Source organism: Girardinichthys multiradiatus, chromosome 18 (assembly GCF_021462225.1).
Source record: "Girardinichthys multiradiatus isolate DD_20200921_A chromosome 18, DD_fGirMul_XY1, whole genome shotgun sequence".
NCBI classification, from domain to species: domain Eukaryota; kingdom Metazoa; phylum Chordata; class Actinopteri; order Cyprinodontiformes; family Goodeidae; genus Girardinichthys; species Girardinichthys multiradiatus.
Genome location: NC_061810.1, coordinates 50,268,584 through 50,291,190, shown reverse-complemented (window position 1 = coordinate 50,291,190; position 22,607 = coordinate 50,268,584). Strand labels below are relative to the sequence as shown.

The 22,607-nt window shown below is 43.1% G+C and overlaps 1 protein-coding gene across 1 annotated transcript in view; it reads left to right on the top strand.

Moving 5' to 3' along the window:
• col4a4 (collagen, type IV, alpha 4) overlaps nucleotides 1-19,426 on the top strand; it is a 40,985-nt gene extending 21,559 nt beyond the window's left edge. The window contains exons 21-43 of the mRNA XM_047392774.1: nucleotides 1,770-1,953; nucleotides 3,168-3,236; nucleotides 3,309-3,416; nucleotides 3,502-3,570; nucleotides 4,103-4,252; nucleotides 4,534-4,695; nucleotides 4,834-5,001; nucleotides 5,075-5,218; nucleotides 6,968-7,075; nucleotides 7,522-7,700; nucleotides 8,380-8,443; nucleotides 8,522-8,596; nucleotides 8,670-8,777; nucleotides 8,870-8,977; nucleotides 10,335-10,406; nucleotides 10,815-10,943; nucleotides 11,030-11,137; nucleotides 11,238-11,393; nucleotides 14,419-14,664; nucleotides 14,756-14,872; nucleotides 16,761-16,949; nucleotides 17,916-18,202; nucleotides 18,689-19,426. Of these exons, the coding sequence (XP_047248730.1) occupies nucleotides 1,770-1,953; nucleotides 3,168-3,236; nucleotides 3,309-3,416; nucleotides 3,502-3,570; nucleotides 4,103-4,252; nucleotides 4,534-4,695; nucleotides 4,834-5,001; nucleotides 5,075-5,218; nucleotides 6,968-7,075; nucleotides 7,522-7,700; nucleotides 8,380-8,443; nucleotides 8,522-8,596; nucleotides 8,670-8,777; nucleotides 8,870-8,977; nucleotides 10,335-10,406; nucleotides 10,815-10,943; nucleotides 11,030-11,137; nucleotides 11,238-11,393; nucleotides 14,419-14,664; nucleotides 14,756-14,872; nucleotides 16,761-16,949; nucleotides 17,916-18,202; nucleotides 18,689-18,925 (3,237 nt within the window). The 3' untranslated portion in view covers nucleotides 18,926-19,426. The remainder of the gene's footprint in view (nucleotides 1-1,769; nucleotides 1,954-3,167; nucleotides 3,237-3,308; nucleotides 3,417-3,501; nucleotides 3,571-4,102; nucleotides 4,253-4,533; nucleotides 4,696-4,833; nucleotides 5,002-5,074; nucleotides 5,219-6,967; nucleotides 7,076-7,521; nucleotides 7,701-8,379; nucleotides 8,444-8,521; nucleotides 8,597-8,669; nucleotides 8,778-8,869; nucleotides 8,978-10,334; nucleotides 10,407-10,814; nucleotides 10,944-11,029; nucleotides 11,138-11,237; nucleotides 11,394-14,418; nucleotides 14,665-14,755; nucleotides 14,873-16,760; nucleotides 16,950-17,915; nucleotides 18,203-18,688) is intronic.
• The last annotated feature ends 3,181 nt before the right edge of the window (nucleotides 19,427-22,607 follow it).

The window sequence follows — 22,607 nt, the reverse complement described above, 5'->3', positions numbered from 1 at the left end:
TCTGGTAAATTTGGTCCAGAACCACCACTGCATCCACGTGGCTTTTTTTTTTTTCTTGCTCTGCTCTTGGTGGAGGACGCACGCGTTTTCTCTCCCTCCCTCTTTCCTGCTTCTGCATCTGCTTTTGTCTGTGTTTTTCTTAGAGCCTCACTTTACATATCTTCTAAACTTGTAAATTATGGATTTGGTCAGCTGGTCTCTCAACGCAATTGATCAAATTTTTTCCACGGGAAGACAGGGTAAAGGAGACCCTCTTGTCCAGGCGGTACGTTCTTCTCTGGATACATAATGGATTCCTGACAACAGTGGAAGATTGTGTGCTTGACTACGATGTCGGTTGAGGACGCAGAAGACATTTATATATTTGGATTTTTGATAACAGGATCTCTGCTTTTTAGAGCCGGCGGTTACCTGACTTATCGAGTGAGCAGCAAAACGTGGGCAGCTGTTTAAAGCATCCCAAAGCTGCCTGCGATGTTGGATGGAATCTGCAGAGCGATCAATGCTCAGACTGAATTGTTAAGAGAGCTAAGCCGCAAGCTGGATACGGTTCTTGAACAGAATCGTAGCCTGAAAGCAGCTTTTGGACTCAGAGGTGAATGGATTTAATCATGGAGAAGGTTGTTTGCTCCAGTACTGCGGGAAAGTCCCAGATATTTGGATATTTGGATTCGCAGTTGAGAGATAACAGTAAAAACTCTTAAAGTGGTTGGAAATCCACACAACTGCTTGAACCAGAACATTTAATGTTTTTCTAAATCTGGCGCCCCAACGTGGCCTTGGCAACTTCTGCTAAGTGGCTATCGACTAAATATCTCCTGGATGTCATGTAAACATGGCGCTCTTTCCCAGCACCCCGAACAGCTGTGACCCAGATAAGACTTTGTGGCCGATTGAGAAAACTTCCATCTCTCTCCTCAAGGACAATGGTGCTTCTATCTGTGTTGACAGTCTAATTCTTGCAAACACTCACAGTTATATATTCACACCCCCAGGATTCCACCGCACTCTTGCAAAATCTTTTCTTCTCCTTGTGTCGCTTAGCCCTGCACCTAATTGCGTGATTTCATTACTTTTTCATAGATTTTTAATTTATCAGAAGGATTACCAGCGAAAACCAAACATTATTAGTAATAGAAAATTTGGACTATAGCTGCTCTTACACCAACGACCCAGCTTTCTTAGTTAGACTACAATGGACTGTTATACTTAGTTCAACTTCAGTACCAGTAAAAGCAATATATTATTAGCACCTGAAAATGTGGATTAAAGCTGTTTTGTACCAGTGACTCAGCTTCACTAATTTCAGAATTCAGTGGAATGATGAGACGATCAATATTATCATCTTCTTTTAGCATAAGACGCTTTATTATTAAGAGTGGCTTGGAACCAATTTCTACCAGTAAACCTGGAAGGATTACTACTGTCATTTGGTTTGATTTTCTGTGTTTGATTTTCTGTATCATTGTAATGTTTTTCCTCATGTACAGCGCTTTGAGTGCCTTGTTGCTGAAAGCACTATATAAATAAACTTGACTTGACTTTGTTTCCAAGTTATAGTTCATTTGTAAAAAGTCCAATGTGAAAGCGAACCGCACCAGACGGAAAAAAACAAAGTCCGGACCAAACAAGCAGGCCGAAGGACTTTCCTGGTGTGAATACAGAGTTGGCTCAACACAACCAAAACAGAAAAGTGAAGGAGGTGCCACTAGAACCTTTTTCCTGGTCCATACCATCACCTGGTCATTTATAAATCTGGTTCTTTTTAGGGGGAAAATTTCAGTGGTTTTTCTGGAGACAGAGGCTTCCAAGGATTTCCAGGACCAAAAGGATTTTTAGGACCACCGGGTCCCAGAGGAGACGGTGTGGACGGGGTTGTTGGAGAGCGTGGGCTTCCTGGAGACCTGGGATTTACAGGGTTTCCTGGGCCAAAAGGGCAAAAGGGAGTTCAAGGTAAAGTTGTTGGTGAAGTCAAACGGTTGGTGAAACCAGATCCAGCTGGGAAAAAGACTCTTCTTCCAAATATTAAAGCAATGGATGTATTGTGAAATTAGAAGAATATATCAGGGATCAGACTTAAGATGTTGGTCCAGTTTGTGAAAACATAAAAAAGTCTGACCTTGAGATCTGGAGCAAACATGAAATAATATACTCTAGTTTAATTACTTGGACCAACCTGAGCTTGGTCACATGTGGGCTAGTGAACGTAAGGGGAATTCATGCGTTCATCATTTATTAACGCTATTTTCTTTTTTCTGCGCACAAATTACAAAGTAGATTGCTCTAAACACATGCAGAGGCAAACTACAATCATTTTATTTTAGGTGTTTTATTAATTATTGACCCAAACCTTCTCTGAAACCTTGAAAAATGCAGGTAGAAGAAAAGATCGAGAAGTGCTGCTGCAGGTTGTAAAGGAAGTGGAATCATGCCTCACTTTACCTTATTTATTCTGAGAAAATAAGCATTAACTCAAGTTTAATATGTATCTGATTGTACCTTTGTAAACGGTCAACTGTAATGACTTGCAAGTATATCTGAATAATAGACCTTCATACCTCCACGCCCAATCAGGACAGAGATTGTCAGTACAACTCAGTTGCTGTACAAAGAGATCCTCTTTACAGAGTTGATTCGTTTGACCTCTATTTATTCATTTCTGAATCTGAGATTAAAAAACTTTCCAATCTGAAATGTTCCACAATCAAAAGGTATCAAGTTTTAAAAAAGCTCTGACATCCCTGAGGAATGTCTGGAAGGTTAACACCAGAACAAGTTGCTATGTTCCTTTTTTCTCCTGCGCTAAATTTACCATCAGCTTTTAGCCAACGGTATTTTTTTCACGCAGTGTTTCAACCAAATAGCCCTGGTCATCAATTTTTTTCTGAATGTAGTTTAAATTACTAACTAAAAATTAGTTACTAACTACAAATTTAAATTACTAAATGTGGGTAGAATTCACCCCAAGTGCAGCACAAAAATTGGACAAATTGTTTAAGTACAGAAAGATGTTATTTAATCGGTTCAAAATAAAAGCCTGCAAATACCTGCAAATGCCTTTGTGAATGTCCGTCAATTTGGATTTACATTTGACCTAGCTTTATTTGAACCATTCTCACTTTAGTTTGACTCTGCCTTCCTTTATTTGTCTCCTCCAATTCATGAAGGTGACACTCCTCGCTGTTTGCCTCAAAACCCTGGTTCCCTTGGTGAGAAGGGAGACCCTGGAATACCAGGTAGGCCTCACCTGAAACACTTGCTTTTTTACACATTAGTGCAACTTCCTGCTCACTTGTGTCCTTTTCCAGGTTTCCCAGGTCCTCCAGGTCCCAGCGGTTATCAAGGCATCCGAGGGTCGGATGGGCCTAAAGGAGACATGGGACTGAGAGCACTTCCAGGACCACCCGGGGACCGAGGTGCCTCGGCATTCATGCCGAATGTGTAACAGATCTGTCCTGTCCCTGAGCTGAGAGCTTCACGTTTCTTCTTCTCCTCCTGCAGGGCCTCCAGGTTCTGTTGGAGATACTGGAGAAGAGGGAATCCAGGGTTTTAGCCGTGATGGAAGTCCAGGTAAAAACAAACATGAGCTAAAAAAGACATCAGTTCATAAACGGTCTGTGAGTTTTTCAGTTTAACAGTGTCTGGCATAAAGGGAGGGCTTGTATCTACTGAAAAGCACTAGACCTGCCGACCCCATCCTGCTTTAAAACCATTGGACTGGCAGGAATAATTTATCCTTCAGAACTGTCAGAACTTTAAACAAATGGCCAGTTTCAGCTCACATACCTTTGTCCCAGAGAAGAGACAGAACCTAGATGGCTTGATGTTGGTCATTTTGGGTTTAAAAGTTCAGTGTGCGAGAATCTGAATTAACTTTAGCCCGAACCAAGCTGTGATGGTTAGACAACTGGGTCAAAGGATCTCCAGAGCTTCAGCTCATTGGGAGGATACAGGTCTGTATGGGTCTGAAATTCCCAAAACTGGAAAACCAGAAAACCAAAACCAGATGAGGGGCCTATTTAGTGTAAAGCAGTGGAGCAGAGTCTGTTTTCTGATTGGTGAAATAAAGTTAACAGGAAAGTATTAACATTATGATCTCCAGGCTCTCGAGGACCCCCGGGCCCACCTGGTATCCCCGGACCGAGGGGTGATGATCACTACGGCTCCCCAGGATCCACGGGCTTGCCTGGACAACTGGGCTTTCCAGGACCTAAAGGAGCCCTTGGCCCCCCAGGCAATCAGGGTGCACCAGGTAAGTCATCTAAGATGTAAGTTGTTTGTTTTTCCTCTTATGGACAATGACTCTGAAAGAATTAATGCTAAATGTTACTTCATGTTTTTTTAAGAAAAAGTTTTTTTGTGTCGTGAGGAAGGAAAGATTTGCTCTCACCTTTTTAACTCTAGAAGAAAATCATCTTCAATCAGCTCCTAACTGCATAACTATGAGAAAAATCACTTTTAACCAAAGTTAAAACATATTGTACATAAATCACAATTAAAGTGTAGAAAGAAGACTTTAACATGTTCCAACAGGCGTCCTGGGTCTTCCTGGGGACCCTGGAGCGAAGGGACAGAAAGGAGATGATGGGGCCCAAGGTCAAACAGGCCCCCCAGGGCTCACACCGGACCAATGTGTTGCAGGAAAGTCTGGTGAAATGGGCTTCCAGGGACCTCAGGGACCTCCTGGCCATCCAGGTAAACCCTGATTTCTGCTAAACCCTTTAATTCAAAATAATGTTTGTTTTTTTCTCATGCAGTTACTTTGTTTCATTTTACTTTATTTACCTAACTTTTATTTTACTCTTAAACTGAACAGCCTAATTTCATTTCTAGGTTGCTCAGGCCCAAAAGGTGACACCGGGGACAGAGGTCTTCCAGCTACTAGTCTTAAAGGCAAGGCTGGAGAAATTGGAGTTCTAGGTTTTCCTGGGAAACGGGGGCCTCAGGGGCCCCAAGGTGCTTTTGGAGACCTTGGTCTGCCAGGGCTCTTTGGTCAAAGAGGTGAGAACCTACCACAAACACAGCCATGGGAATGTTTCTCTATCTGAAGACATTCACTGAAATGCTGTTTTAGGTCTGATTGGGCCCCAGGGCCTTGAAGGAGGACCAGGTGTTCCAGGAAAAAAAGGCCTCCCTGGAGACCAAGGCAGGACCGGAGAGCGGGGCCCCAGGGGACAAGATGGAGCTCAGGGTTGTGTTGGCCCGAAGGGACAAAAAGGTATAGAGAGTACTTGGATGGATATAGAGAGTACTATTACAGAGTACAACAACACAGTACAACCTCAGCACCAGATGTTCTTCACAGATATATTGTTTATACAGGTCCTTCTCAAAATATTAGTGATAAAGTTTTTGGCATACAGCTCATGAAAACCCAAAATTCCTATCTCACAAAATTAGCATATTTCATCCGACCAATAAAAGAAAAGCGTTTTTAATACAAAAAACGTCAACCTTCAAATAATCATGTACAGTTATGCACTCAATACTTGGTCGGGAATCCTTTTGCAGAAATGACTGCTTCAATGCGGCGTGGCATGGAGGCAATCAGCCTGTGGCACTGCTGAGGTCTTATGGGGCCCAGGATGCTTCGATAGCGGCCTTTAGCTCATCCAGAGTGTTGGGTCTTGAGTCTCTCAACGTTCTCTTCACAATATCCCACAGATTCTCTATGGGGTTCAGGTCAGGAGAGTTGGCAGGCCAATTGAGCACAGTGATACCATGGTCAGTAAACCATTTACCAGTGGTTTTGGCACTGTGAGCAGGTGCCAGGTCGTGCTGAAAAATGAAATCTTCATCTCCATAAAGCTTTTCAGCAGATGGAAGCATGAAGTGCTCCAAAATCTCCTGATAGCTAGCTGCATTGACCCTGCCCTTGATAAAACACAGTGGACCAACACCAGCAGCTGACACGGCACCCCAGACCATCACTGACTGTGGGTACTTGACACTGGACTTCTGGCATTTTGGCATTTCCTTCTCCCCAGTCTTCCTCCAGACTCTGGCACCTTGATTTCCGAAATGACATGCAGAATTTGCTTTCATCCCGAAAAAAAGTACTTTGGACCACTGAGCAACAGTCCAGTGCTGCTTCTCTGTAGCCCAGGTCAGGCGCTTCTGCCTGCTGTTTCTGGTTCAAAAGTGGCTTGACCTGGGGAATGCGGCACCTGTAGCCCATTTCCTGCACACGCCTGTGCACGGTGGCTCTGGATGTTTCTACTCCAGACTCAGTCCACTGCTTCCGCAGGTCCCCCAAGGTCTGGAATCGGCCCTTCTCCACAATCTTCCTCAGGGTCCGGTCACCTCTTCTCGTTGTGCAGCGTTTTCTGCCACACTTTTTCCTTCCCACAGACTTTCCACTGAGGTGCCTTGATACAGCACTCTGGGAACAGCCTATTCGTTCAGAAATGTCTTTCTGTGTCTTACCCTCTTGCTTGAGGGTGTCAATAGTGGCCTTCTGGACAGCAGTCAGGTCGGCAGTCTTACCCATGATTGGGGTTTTGAGTGATGAACCAGGCTGGGAGTTTTAAAGGCCTCAGGAATCTTTTGCAGGTGTTTAGAGTTAACTCGTTGATTCAGATGATTAGGTTCATAGCTCGTTTAGAGACCCTTTTAATGATATGCTAATTTTGTGAGATAGGAATTTTGGGTTTTCATGAGCTGTATGCCAAAATAATCCGTATTAAGACAATAAAAGACCTGAAATATTTCAGTTAGTGTGCAATGAATCTAAAATATATGAACGTTACATTTTCATCATTACATTATGGAAAATAATGAACTTTATCACAATATGCTAATATTTTGAGAAGGACCTGTATTGTTGATGTACTGAATAGGTTTTACTACAGATCTAACTGTACAACAACAGAATCAGTTTTCTTAATCCAGACCGCAGTACTTGCAGTACTTTGGCTGTGCTGCTACAGTACTGCCGCAGTACTACACACAGTGTGTCCTCCCGCAGGTCATAAAGGCTACCCAGGTACTCCAGGGGACGTCAACATCATTACCACAAAGGGCCCACCTGGACTACAGGGCCCTGCTGGCATCACCGGATTCTCGGCACCACGAGGTCAGAACAACATGACAGCAGAGACCAGAGATTCAGTGGTGTCCTCTCTGAAATGTCTCTGTTATGGTTGTCACACACTGGTTACATGTTAGGAGAAAGAGGACACTGTAGCTAAAGCACCACTGTTTCACCTCAGGCTTACTGGACTGAACCCGCCAGCAGGCTGAACACAGTCCGGATATTTTCAGGAACATTCAGTGTAGAGACTACTGACACAGCTGTTCATGTCTCTCATATACAACTCTGAACATTGAAACATTGAGTGCAAAGATCCAGTAACTTGATGCTTTAAAGCTATCGGACCATTGAGTAACTTCGTCTCAGTTCTATGGAGTCTACAGGTCAAAGGTTAGATTTCCATGCAGCTTTAGGGTTTATTTAACCTGATGACCATCAGTCTCATTTCCACCCTGAACACGTTAACATCAACTTTGTTTTCCTTATAGGAAGTAAAGGTGTGCGTGGTGCTACAGGTAACCCTGGAGATCCGGGCTTCAGTGGACCTCCAGGTCTTAGGGGACCCCAGGGACCCCAAGGGCCTCTGGGCAAAGAAGGGCCACCTGGACTTCCTGGATATAAGGGACATAAAGGATACATTGGCTTTCCTGGGCAGCCTGGAGAACCGGTAAAATGAGAGTTTTTCTGAGAGCAGAGAGAGAACTAAGAACATCATCCATCCATCCATCCATCAATCCGTCCAGCCATCCATTCATGCGTCCATCCATGCGTCCTTCCGTCCATCCATCCATCAATCCGTCCAGCCATCCATTCATGCGCCCATCCATGCGTCCATCCATCCATCCATCCATCCGTCCATCCATGCATCCATGCGTCCATCCATCCATCCATGCGTCCATCCGTCCATCCATCCATCCGTCCATCCATCCATCCGTCCATCCATCCATCTGTCCATCCATCCGTCCATCCATCCATCCATGCATCCATCCATCCATGCGTCCATCCATCCATCCATGCATGCATCCATCCGTCCATCCATCAATCCATCCATCCATGCATCCATCCATCCATGCGTCCATCCATCCATCCATCTGTCCATCCATCCATCCATGCATCCATCCGTCCATCCATCCATCCATGCGTCCATCCATCCGTTCATCCATCCATCCATCCATGCATCTATCCGTCCATCCATCCTTCCATCCATCCATCCGTCCGTCCATGCGTCCATCAGTCCATCCATCCATCCATCCATCCACCCATTCATCCATCAATCCATCCATCCATCCATCCATCCATCAGAAATAAAAACAATATGATCAAAAGCCTCTTGTTTGTTGTTACAGGGAGACCCAGGATATCCTGGAATACCTGGAAATCCTGGTAATTCAGGATGTCGTGGACCTAAAGGTACATTGTGACTATGTCATCATGACCCACAAAATGTTATCGCAATTTAATATTAATATATGTTTGTCTGGGTTTTAGGTGATAGAGGAGAGTCTCTCTGTAGTCCTGGTCCACCTGGAGATAAGGGACATTCTGGATACTGGGGTCTTGATGGTAACAATCTACTTTAAAGGGATTCTATTTCTTCAAGAAAAGTGCCAAAAATCAGCTTTTTTTTGTCTGGCAGGGCTTGCTGGCCCTCAGGGAGATCCTGGACCACCAGGCTATATTGGGCCACCGGGGCAGAAAGGATGTAAAGGACACAGAGGCCTTCCTGGATGCCCTGGGGAATCAGGTACAAAAATTCTTCTAAATCTCTGATGGCATTGGAGAAGGAGGAACTCGACTCATGGGCATCCTTATTCAGAGACGTTGTGTCTCCTTTAGGTGTGGTTGGTCCACCAGGGCTCAGCGGTCGGCAGGGGGCTCCAGGTCCTTCTGGTGGATCAGGAGCTGATGGTGAACCTGGACCAGTGGGTTACCCAGGTTGCAAAGGTCAAAATCGTTCTAAGATGAAAACATGAAATCAAGAAACTGTTATGGTTTTTACTGGTAATAGTTCCCACAGAGAGTCTGCCCACCCCCTCGTCTTCTTGCTAGGGTTCAGGATGGCTGCTCTTGTGCCCCATGCAAATGCTCCACTATTTACCATAAGGATTATCTTTCAGATACGAAACGCTTCAAGATTGATTAAAATAATTAATCTTGAAATAATTAAATATACTTAAAATTAAAATAATTATTGAAACAACAAACCGGTGGTGGTTCAGTCCTCTGGGCCCATCGTCCTGCAGATTTTAGATTTGTTATGATTCAGTTGTGTTGATCCAGGCAAACATCTAAGAGATGCAGGAAACTGGCCTTCAAAGACCAAAATAGGAAATCATAGCTGTAGACTGTGTCCTCACACAGATGCTAAATTATCCAATTCTATCTATTGTCTGTTTATGGAATAAAGATTTATTTCTCGGCTGTTGGACTGAAAGTAAAATGATGACATTAAACAACGTGTCATAGCACTACAGCAGTGGTGGTGTAGGGGTTAAGCGCGCAACCGCATATAGAAGCTATAGTCCACGAAGCGGCCGTCCCGGGTTTGAGTCCCGGACCCGGCGACCTTTGCCGAATGTCTCCCCCCTCTCTTTGCCCCTCCTTCCTGTCTACCTACTGTCTAAAATAAAGGCCTCTAGTGCTGAAAAGATTCTTTAAAAGAAAATACATCTGGAAACACATTCACAAAACATGTTTTCATCTCCTACTTACCTTTGGTGTCAATTAAATTATCATACTGTCTTTCCAACCAGAAAACATAAGTGGGTGACTATTAAAATAATTTACAAAGTATTTTAGTTAAGCTGAATTGTGATTATTTATGTAGCACCAATTTATAGTAATAACCCATTTATAAGCACTTTGCAAGGCAAAAGGTTCCCATTTCATATCTAGTTGTGTAAAATTCAGTTACTTCAAACCATTTATTCATTCATGAATGAATGAATAAATGGTTTGAAGTAGAGTTATTCTAATTCAAACCAATTATATAACATTCAAGTCCTGATCATAATTGCTAAAATTCATGAAGCAGTTCTCATCGTTTGTATTTTTTTGAAAACAGTTACACTGTAACTCCAAGATTACATAATTTAATATTTTAGGTGACTATGACATTTTCATGATCCGTATAGAGAAATAATGTTTTATCTGCATGTGTTTGGCCCATGTCGACCCCAGTGTTCTGAAGGTCTAAATGTCAAGAGTGGACCAACCTCAGAGCCCTGAGGCACACCAAGGCAGAAAAAATGGATGCCACTGGTTGGTTTTGTTCTTTTATTGAACTATTGTGTTTCCTCAGGAGTTCCTGGGCCACCAGGACTTCATGGACTGGATGGACTAAATGGACGAAAAGGTGCCATGGGGATCAAAGGTATAAGGAGCTCTGAGCAAATTTTAAGAAAACTCCTCAGAAGGCAGAAGTAGGGATGTAAATGATGTCCTCAGAAAACCTCCAGAAAGCAACCAAACCTGACCTAAAAGAGGTGGTGTGTCAGGCTGAAAGTGACGTAATAGTTTGGCCTCAACATGCCGACCTTTGACCCGGCTTAGATTGGATCCTGAATTTTAATGAACAGCATCAGTTAAAGATTTCAGAGCTTTGTCTAAGCTCTGGTGTCTCATAAAGATCTAAAGACCATGTTTGATATGCATACCGGGACTCTGTCAGAGTTGTCAGAGCTGTAATTACAGGTTGTTTGTTAAATAATTCATGTTCTTATTTATCTGCTGGACAATCTGTGGTTTTACATAACTTCCTCCAAATGTTGCTGTACCTCAGGTTTTTGTGAGGATGGTTATAAAGGCGATAGAGGTCCTCAGGGAAATAAAGGTCCTCAAGGTCCACAAGGTCCCTGTGGTACGTCCCAGAAAGGACCACCAGGACCCAAAGGCCCCCAGGGACCCATAGGTCTGCAGGACTCATAATATGAATAATTACAGGCTGTTGGACCAAATCTGACCACAAATGATCTAATTATGTTGTTTTTGTTACAGGGCTTCCAGGTGTTTCAGGACCACCAGGTCCACCTGGAGATGACTGTAAAGACCCAACTCCAGGACCAAGTGGGGATCCTGGTTATGTAGGCCCAGATGGAGATCCAGGTCAGTGTTACTTTTCAGGTTTAATGGGCATTGAGAAACTTCATCTTGATGGCTTTCCATCAAAATCTAAACCAACACTCACCTGGAGATGACCTTCTAGGTTGTCATGGTGAAATTGGAGATCCAGGTCCAAACCCTTCTATCTGTGGGGATATTGGAGACAATGGTGATCCAGGATGCCAAGGGCCAAAAGGACCTTCGGGATGTCAGGGGCCAACAGGACCAAAAGGCTTCCCTGGAAACCAAGGGCCAAAAGGTCAGACTGAGATCCAAAACTGAAGTTCTAATGCTGGTACTGAGGCTGCAGATGTGTTATGGTTGTTTTAATTTTACAGACAGTTTGAAGCTGAATGGACTTACTGTATGGAAAACTGGGGGACATTTGAGGTATTAGAGATTTTAGGGTGAAGTTAAAGCTGGAATTGTAGAGGAGAGGAAGAAGACGTTGTCTTCGGAAATCTGATGGGAATTTTCTGTGAGCACATCCCAGTTTCCCAGTTTTTTGTTTCAGTGAGGATCATGTTGAACTTTCAGGTGGATCCAGCAACATTCCCAGAGAAAAATAAATGAACGTTTCCACTAATGTACCCTGAACATTTGTCCAGTTCAATATGATTCCCCCAAACCCCTAACCAGTTCAAGGCAGTTTGTTCTGTGTGTTTCATCAGCAGGTCTGAGTATTTAAGTTACATCCTCAGATCTTGAGGAGTTCCTGCAGGAGTGTTGCTGCTTGGACAGAAAAGCAGTAGAGCTAGAGGGTGCCCTACATCCACCCTAAATCCTCTTGAAACTTTAACCTTATTGGTTAACGTCCAGTTGCACCACATGAGTAGTTGTTAATATTTGCATTAACTATATTTTTAAATGTGGTCTTTGCTGCAGCTACAATCAGCTGAGGAGGTAGATTACTGCTCCCTGGAAGAGCTTCTCCACAATGGGAGAGAAAACTGTGAAATCAGATTCAGTGATCTCAGATAACATCACACTTGTACATCTCTGTTTGTTGGTGGAGAAGAGGTGGAAATGGTCCACAGTGTCGAATACCTTGGTGTCCACCTCTCCAGGGACCTGAAGAGGGCCATAAATACCTCACAGATCCTGAAGAAAGCTCACTAACGGCTTTACTTCTTCTGGAGGCTGAAGCCAGCTGGCTGTCGCACTGCAGCGTTCTGCAGGTGTGTGGTGGAAAATACTCCTTACCTACTCCATCACCACTTGGTATGGGAACAAGAAGGCAATCAGAGAGTGGTGAACATTTTTTGGCCAAATGTGTTTTTATGCTGCTTGGGTTTAATAAAAAATGTATTTATGGCTTATCTTAGTTTTTATTTGTTTTGCTTGATGCTTGATTTTTATTTTTTTTTTCTGTTTGTCATTCCACCGATGCTGAGTGCAGGTTTTTTATGTGTGCGTGAAAGAACAACACAAACATCACAGCAATTAAAGCCAGAAACATAAGTAAAATCTCTCAAAAAGACTCCTGTAACAAAGATCTAAACCTGTGATCTACAACAATTAAACTGAAACTGGTTGTTCTTTGTTAACTGGAGCCTTGCCCTATAACTGATGTTAAGTTCTTGACACCTTACTGATTTTTTTGGCAGTGAGGAAATGAACCCTGATTGGGATCAGAAGCTTCACAGCAGTAACACTTTAAGATAAAATTAAAATCCCTCCAGTCCAAGGAAAGCTGGACATTTTTAGTGCAACATCAGCAGCAGTCTCTTTTCTTTTAATCTTGAAATCCACTATCTTCATTCCTGTGATGTTTTAGGTTATTGATTCATTTGTGCCTCAGTGCCTTAACGCTGTAAAACCTTTATGAATGTTCAAAACTCTGAAATACGACTTTGACTGGAGGAGTTTGTTCCATTTGGTTTATTGGCAGGTCTTGCAATCAAAATAAAGTTAAAGGCCCCTGCAGAAGAACTGTGAATATTTTTTCTTGCTGTTATACCTGCTGTCAGCAGGTGACGATAACATTAACTACATTAAAATAAAAATGGCTAAAGAAGATTCTCCAACAGTTCCAGTTTTGTTTGACACTGTTTAGTCTTTCTTAGCTGTTTTTCAGCTGCACTAACGGACACAGACAACAGATGTGAGACAAATGTGAAATAACCCATAAATTTCTCCTTGGTTGTTTTGGGTTTCTGGCACAGAAAGCTGGAGAAGACAGGTGCAAACTGGCCTGGCTTTTCTTTATTGTTTTTAACACTCTGTGGCACACACACCACCACAGAGTGTGTGTGGGTGTCTCCACTTTAAATGGAGACAGAAGTCTGTCCCAGTTGGTGCAGATGGGGCTGAACCAGGTTGACTGGGGACTAATGCTGTAAATATTGAACCAATCAGAAGTGCCTTGCACCCTTCATCTCTCTTCCTCCCCACCAGGGGGGTTTCGGGGGTTAAATCGGGTTTTATCCTATCAGGTGCCCTTCAGACTGAGGGGTCGGAAAGAATTGACTCCAAAAACGTCCCAGGTGGCTGAAGTGGAAACACCTTAATTAGATTTGAGATCCGGTTTTATTCCTGGACTCTAGGTTGTCATGGATATTTTTATTATTTTTAGAGGATCTAATAGTGTCACCATCCTGGGCTTGATTTTAGCCTGTGACTCCTCATGTTTCTGCTCATATGATCAGGGTTTTATCACATTTCTAAGCCTGTTCAGAGTTTTAACTTGGGTCTTCCTTTTTCTGATGAAATTGTTTTCATGAAAGAGCATAATGTTAGTTTTCGACTAATATTTCCTGCAATTTTCCAACAATATGTTTCACTCTGGGCTGCACGGTGGCGCAGTTGGTAGCACTGTTGCCTTGCAGCAAGAAGGTCCTGGGTTCGATTTCCAGCCGGGGGTCTTTCTGCATGGAGTTTGCATGTTCTCCCTGTGCATGTGTGGGTTCTCACCAGGTACTCCAGCTTCCTCCCACAGTCCAAAGTCATGCCTGTTAGGTTAATTGGTCTCTAAATTGCCCTTAGGTGTGTGAATGAGTGTGTGCGTGGTTGTTTGTGTGTTGCCCTGCGATGGACTGGCGACCTGTCCAGGGTGAACCCCGCCTCTTGCCCATAGACTGCTGGAGATAGGCACCAGCTTCCCTGTGACCCACTATGGAAGAAGCGGTAGAAAATGACTGACTGACTGTTTCACTCCTTCAGTGTTCATCATCATTGTTAAAGCCAGAGCTCCCAGTTCAGCATCTTCAGTGTTGCTCCTCACTTCTGACTGATTAAAGCTGACTGATAAATATATGAATATAAATGTGTGTTTGTGAGTTTAGGTTTGAAAGGAGAGCAGGGTCTGCTGGGAGTACCTGGACAATGGGGTCTGAGGGGTCCACCTGGATACCGAGGGCCTAAAGGACAGAAAGGGCCAACAGGATCAGTGGGTCTGAAGGGGCAGAAAGGACAAATCTTGTCGTTGGACCCACCCCTGCCAGCGATGGGTCCTGAAGGACCACCTGGTCCCCCTGGTCCTAAAGGACAAGAGGGCCTGATGGGAGAAACTGGTCCCAGAGGGCTAGAGGGTGAGGAGCTGTATTTAGTCTGAAAAGCATGTTTTGTCCCGTTTGGATCACATTGCATCAAGTTCTCTTGGTGGTCGGTGATGTGTTTCAGGGGTAAAGGGGAATCGTGGGGAAGATGGACTAACAGGACCTGTGGGGCAAAAAGGTGACCCAGGAGCCAGGGGAGAGCCAGGTCTGCCTGGAGAGGACGGAGTGGTGGGAGAAAAAGGTGAGACCTGAAAACTGTAAGGATTATGATTATTGATTAATTAATATTCATCAAGAATTATAATTTAAAATCAGAATTTGAAAAAAGTTTATTTCTTAACCAAAACTCATAACTTACGAATAGTAATCAGAGATATCCTCTGGTGTTGTGTTTATGGGCCCAAAGCTCTTTAATAATTACAAATTATTAACCAAAACCACCAACTGTCACAGTTTATTCAATCACTTCACCGAAGGTGAGGGAACTTTGACCTTATTTTGACAGATAAATCACTCTTGCACAAAATAAACATAAACGCTTCTCTTAATTATATATATGAAGATTTATTGAAGCCAAATAATCCTGATATACCATTATTCTGGTCCAAAAACCTTCACCTAACTAACAAGCACCGTTCTACACAAAGGGAATAAAAATGCCTACCTAACAATGATGATAAAAGAGAAATATATATATGTATTTAGTGTCTATGAAGATCAAACCAGCAGTTTTATGGATAAAATGTGTAATTTGGGTTAAATGGAAAGAAATCCTCCTGTTGTTCTGATGTCATGCTCGCAGCATCAGCTGATAAAACGGTGAGGCCACGCCCCTTTAGCCTCTACCAGCTGATCGCCCCAAATCTTTAACAAAAGGGTCATAAAACTCTGAGGCGGGAACTCAGTGGAAAATCTCCAGCAATAAAACTGGAACAAAGAGTGGTCGGGTGAGGCCCAGACCGCAGTTACTTTGAATGAAAACTTTTAAAAGTCCAACTTCTAACTTCTGGCTGATTTGAGATCAGCCAGACAAACATTAACCACGCAGCAGCAAATCAAAACACAGCTCAGCATAACATAATTCAATCAGTATTGCAACAAGTTAATACCTGAGATTAACTACAGGTGATCCTACATCACCTTAACTGCCTCATCCTGACCAGACCTCTAAATGCACCTATCTGGTTTAATATGAAAAGAACGAAATTACTTTGAAGTTGATTTCTTCTCTCCACTGGAGATGGATGGATGGATGGATGGATGAATGGATGGATGGATGGATGGATGGATGGATGAATGGATGGATGGATGGATGGATGGATGGATGGATGGATGGAGGATAGATAAATGGATGGATGGATGGATGGAGGATGGATGGATGGAGGATAGATAAATGGATGGATGGAGGATGGATGGATGGATGGATAGATAAATGGATGGATGGATGGATGTTGGATAAATGGATGGATGGATGGATGGATGTGGATGGATGATGGATGGATGGATGATGGATGGATGGATGGATGGATGGATGAATGGATGGAGGATGGATGTTTGATAAATGGATGGATGGAGGATGGATGGATGGAGGATAGATAAATGGATGGATGGATGGATGGATGGAGGGAGTTTTGGAACATATGATTACCAGATGCCTCCTCCTGCAGATCCACAGCCAAGTCAGGAGATAATAAAAACGTGGCTCCTGATGAACCAATCAGACGGACACTGAGTGGAAGAACTTTCCTTTCAAGCACCTTTGTTAAAATTCCCATTTAAAGTTTTTCATCCATATTTTTACAGCTAAGAAATGTGTGTCTGATCACCATGATCCTCTCCTAGCATCTTTACCTTGAATTGACAGATGGACACGTTAGGAAGAGGTTAAAGGTCGCAACAATGAGCTTTACGCTGTTTTTAAGATCGATCTTTAAAATCCTGCTTTTCATTTTCTGGCTGCTGATTTTCATTTTTTTTATTTACATTTAAAATCTAGAATGTTTTCAAAGTCCTAAAATGTTTTTCTTCTAAAAAGCATCACAGGTTCAGGTTCAGGTTCCCAATCAGTGTTTGGTTTCATCATCTCACTTGTTGATGTAACTTCCTGCCATTCTATATGTGTATTATAGGAGATCCGGGTCCCGTGGGTAACGAAGGTCCTCCTGGACCGACCCTAAACTTGAAACTTGGTTTCCTGCTGGTGAAGCACAGCCAAACAGAGGAGGTTCCAAGTTGCCCCTCAACCATGCAGAAGCTTTGGACCGGATACAGTCTGCTGTACCTGGAGGGCCAGGAGAGAGCGTACTCCCAGGATCTGGGTACAGAAATGTTTCAATCATTTTAATCTGTGGAATAAAAAAAAAAGCTTCAGATTTGGTTCCTCTGAAGTTGTTTTCATTAGACAGATCTCACTCCAAACCAACACATTATGGGCTGAACCATCTCTGCAGGTGGGCTGCACAGTGGCGCAGTTGGTAGCACTGTTGCCTTGCAGCAAGAAGGTCCTGGGTTCCATTCCTGGCCGGGGGTCTTTCTGCATGGAGTTTGCATGTTCTCTCCGTGCATGTGTGGGTTCTCACTGGGTACTCTGGCTTCCTCCCACAGTCCAAAGACATGCCTGTTAGGTTAATTGGTCTCTAAATTACCCTTAGGTGTATGAATGAGTGTGTACATGGTTGTTTGTGTGTTGCCCTGTGATGGACTGGCGATCTGTCCAGGATGTACCCCGCCTCTCGCCCATAGACTGCTGGAGATAGACACCAGCTCCCCTGTGACCCACTATGGAAGAAGTGGTAGAAAATGACTGAATGACTGACCATCTCTGCAGGTTCCCTCTTCAGCTCCAGGAAAAATTAAACCTGACAAACATCTGTCCACATGAAGGAGAACCAGTTTGATCTCTGAGCTGAAGACTTGGTGCAAACATCTTGCATTAGACTTGGCCACATTAGCAAAGAAATACCCAGAGGTTTCTTTGTAGGAACCACAGTAGATGAGTGTGAAACTGGAGCAGGAATCTGGGTTCTTTAGTGGAGGTGTTTCTGAGCTGATATTCTGGGAGGTGAATGTTTGGTTTGGGAACATTCACTTCAAGTTTCTTCTTAAACTCAACCTGATCCACATCTCAATGAAAATCCCACTCTGATGGATCAAACAGAACCTTTTGGACCAGATCCGGCTCGGGTTTAAAAGCAACACCAGATACATGTGATAGGATCTGTTCTTCTCATATCATCTATTTCTCTCCTGACGTTCACTGATTAGATTCTCCTGGATGTCTCCAGGTCAGGCTGGATCCTGTGTTCCTGTGTTCTCCACCATGCCATTCTCCGTCTGCGGCACCAGAAACTGTCAGTACGCTCGTCGAAACGATAAAGCCTATTGGTTGGCAACGATAGCGAAGCCTCCAAAAAAACCCTTTTCTGGGATCGCCATCAAGAACCACATCAGCCGCTGTGTGGTGTGTGAAGCTCCATCTGCTGCTGTGGCGATGCATGACCCGAGCTCCAAAGAACTACCAGGGTGTCCTCCCAATTGGACATCTCTGTGGACCGGGTACTCCTTCATTATGGTGAGTTCTGTAGGTTCTGGTTCTGTATTTTAAGGCAACGTTCTATATTTCATTTTAAAGCATCATAGAGTTAAAGGAAACAGTTTATTTGGAGATGGTTGTGTGAAGTAGTTTGCAGTCGTCAGTATCTTCCCTGCAGCACATAGCAGTTAGAGTGATTTCAGCTTAATGAAGCTAAGATAAAATTTGAAGGAGTCAAACTAAAACTTAAAGTTGTGCTGATTTAAAGGCAAAACTCAGTTTGAAGTTAACAAGTTAAAAGTGGTTAATATCTTACACATGGTAACTAACTTTTGTGGAATTGTAGTTTTTATGGATCCAGACTGTATTAAACGTGATTAGTTGTTGGTGCACAGGATTCAGTAACCAGTTTTTGGGTTCAGGGGTACTTACACTTTCACACAGGGCCAGGTTGGTTCAGAAAAGTTTGTTCCCTTAATAAAGGAAATAATAAATGTTTTTCAGGTGTTGTGTGTGTGTTTGTAGTTCTCAGGTGGAGGTGATGAGGGTGGCGGCCTCTCTCTAATGTCACCGGGCAGCTGTTTGTCACGGTTCAAAGCTCAGCCCTTCCTGGAGTGTCAGGGTGCTCGAGGAACCTGCCACTTTTTCGCCAACTTCTACAGCTTCTGGCTGACCACCTTCAACAGCACAGAGAGCACGCTGACCGACTCCGAGCAGCAGAGGGAGCACGTGGCCAGGTGTCGGGTCTGCATCAGGATGTGAGAGGGAGCGGGCAGGTGGTGATCCTTCTTCGTTAGGAGAGACCTGAGAGACACGCCGCCTGTCCTCTAATAAGACAGCTGGGGGACACGTCACCTCAGGGAGGGGTGGTGGTGTTGGGATGTTCATACAGGACAATTAGTTTGATGAGGACAAACTGTGATGGTAGAGATCACAGCTGCCAATCAGATGACCAGGAGAGACAGGGAGCAGCATCACAGCTGACGTTTGCAACGGGTTTGTATGACATCTCTGTTTCAGTAACGGGTCAACAGGCCTCAGCACCACAGAAGAAGAATGGCAACAAAACAAGAAAAACGGCACCTCTGTAAAAATCTGGTCTCTGGGTTGATTCAGGAAACCATAAGCATGTGTGAAATGTAATTTACAAAGTATATATACAGGGGTTGGACAATGAAACTGAAACACCTGTCATTTTAGTGTGGGAGGTTTCATGGCTAAATTGGACCAGCCTGGTAGCCAGTCTTCATTGATTGCACATTGCACCAGTAAGAGCAGAGTGTGAAGGTTCAATTAGTATGGAGTTAAATTTGTCTCAATATTATTCAATCAAACAAAAAACTAATCTCAATAAAAAAAATAATATTCAATCAAATAAAAATAATCTCAATCACAAAATATTAAGTTGTGATCAAAACTTTCAGAGTTTTTTCTCACAAAGAGAAAAAAGTTATTTGCAAAACATAAACTTTTATTTGCGCATGTCAAAAATCTTTGGTTACGAGTCTCGCTTTTTTGGTTTTGACGCTCTCTGTTTTTGGTTGAACTCAAATAATTTTTAGTTCTGGAAACATGAACATCCTGGGCGGGGCCTAAAGACGAACGATGTAAGACGTTTCCCTATTGGTTAGCGCTGACTAAAGTAGCAGACTCTGATCCCTCCACCTCTGAACTTCTGCTCGAACTGCAGGGCTTGCAGCGTCACTTCAGTGAGGAGACATCAACTGTACAGAAGAAAACTGAGCCGACAGTCAGAAATACGCGGTGACGTCAGCCGACACCAGCTCTCTCTTAAAGATTAGCGTCACGCATACAAGGTACATTACGGTAATGGAGCAGAAAGGACCCAATCCTGGTGACGGTTGAGAAAATAAGAGGAAAACAGAAAAGTAACCTACAGAACATTTATATTAATTACATTTTTACAACTTTCACATTCATGTTTTATGTAAAAGAATAAATATTTTATATTTTACTGTACAGTTTTGGAGAAATATCTTGTCAAAATACCTCAAAATGCTCAACCATTATATGCATTTGTCCCACTTTCAGGAATTTATTTCTCCAAAACCATGAGAGGTGACAACACAATCTCTTCAGATTATATCAGAGGGTCATCTATATTATAACCAGAATTAGTATTTCATAATTTCATTGTAGGTTTCTGGAGAAATACACCACCAAAAAGAAGCGTTTGTGGTACTTTGTTGGGGTAGTTGTGTATTTCTCCAGAAACCTACAGTGAAATTATGAAATACTAATTCTGGTTATAATATAGATGACCCTCTGATATAATCTGAATAGATTGTGTTGTCACCTCTCATGGTTTTGGAGAAATAAATTCCTGAAAGTGGGACAAATGCATATAATGGTTGAGCATTTTGAGGTATTTTGACAAGATATTTCTCCAAAACTGTACAGTAAAATATAAAATATTTATTCTTTTACATAAAACATGAATGTGAAAGTTGCAAAAATGTAATTAATATAAATGTTCTGAAGGTTACTTTTCTGTTTTCCTCTTATTTTCTCAACCGTCACCAGGATCGGGTCCTTTCTGCTCCATTACCGTAAAGCACCTTGTATGGGCGACGCTAATCTTTAAGAGAGAGCTGGTGTCGGCTGACGTCACCGCGTATTTCTGACTGTCGGCTCAGTTTTCTTCTGTACAGTTGATGTCTCCTCACTGAAGTGACGCTGCAAGCCCTGCAGTTCGAGCAGAAGTTCAGAGATGCGGGGGATCAGAGTCTGCTGCTTTAGTCAGCGCTAACCAATAGGGAAACGTCTTACAGCGTTCGTCTTTAGGCCCCGCCCAGGATGTTCATGTTTCCAGAACTCAAAATTCGTTGAGTTCAACCAAAAACAGAGAGCATCAAAAATAACTTTTTTCTCTTTGTGAGAAAAAACTCTGAAAGTTTTGATCACAACTTAATATTTTTTGATTGAGATTAGTTTTTTGTTTGATTGAATAATATTGAGACAAATTTAACTCCATAAATTAGCAGGGTAAGAGCACAGTTTTGCTCAAAATATTGAAATGCACACAACATTATGGGTGACATACCAGAGTTCAAAAGAGGACAAATTGTTGGTGCACGTCTTGCTGGCGCATCTGTGACCAAGACAACAAGTCTTTGTGATGTATCAAGAGCCACGGTATCCAGGGTAATGTCAGCATACCACCAAGAAGGACAAACCACATCCAACAGGATTAACTGTGGACGCAAGAGGAAGCTGTCTGAAAGGGATGTTCGGGTTCTAACCCGGATTGTATCCAAAAAACATAAAACCACGGCTGCCCAAATCACAGCAGAATTAAATGTGCACCTCAACTCTCCTGTTTCCACCAGAACTGTCCATCAGGAGCTCCACAGGGTCAATATACACGGCCGGGCTGCTATAGCCAAACCTTTGGTCACTCATGCCAATGCCAAACGTCGGTTTCAATGGTGCAAGGAGCGCAAATCTTGGGCTGTGGACAATGTGAAACATGTATTGTTCTCTGATGAGTCCACCTTTACTGTTTTTCCCACATCCAGGAGAGTTACGGTGTGGAGAAGCCCCAAAGAAGCGTACCACCCAGACTGTTGCATGCCCAGAGTGAAGCATGGGGGTGGATCAGTGATGGTTTGGGCTGCCATATCATGGCATTCCCTTGGCCCAATACTTGTGATAGATGGGCGCGTCACTGCCAAGGACTACCGAACCATTCTTGAGGACCATGTGCATCCAATGGTTCAAACATTGTATCTTGAAGGCAGTGCTGTGTATCAGGATGACAATGCACCAATACACACAGCAAGACTGGTGAAAGATTGGTTTGATGAACATGAAAGTGAAGTTGAACATCTCCCATGGCCTGCACAGTCACCAGATCTAAATATTATTGAGCCACTTTGGGGTGTTTTGGAGGAGAGAGTCAGGAAACGTTTTCCTCCACCAGTATCACGTAGTGACCTGGCCACTAACCTGCAAGAAGAATGGCTTAAAATCCCTCTGACCACTGTGCAGGACTTGTATATGTCATTCCCAAGACGAATTGATGCTGTATTGGCCGCAAAAGGAGGCCCTACACCATACTAATAAATTATTGTGGTCTAAAACCAGGTGTTTCAGTTTCATTGTCCAACCCCTGTAGTTTTTCCTGGAACCTGTAAATACGGTACACGGGCTGTGCAATCAAGGAAAAGTTGAATTTAATTAAAATTAGGCTTTAAAACTGAAAAACAAAACAGGACACAGAGCATCAGTAGCAGAGAAAACAAGCTGCGTCCACTCTAAAATTTCAATGTTTTTAGCATCAGCTTCTTTCCCTCATTAGCTTCATATCTCCCCTGATGGAGACCGCTCTGCTCTACAGGTCCTTCTCAAAATATTAGCATATTGTGATAAAGTTCATTATTTTCCATAATGTCATGATGAAAATTTAACATTCATATATTTT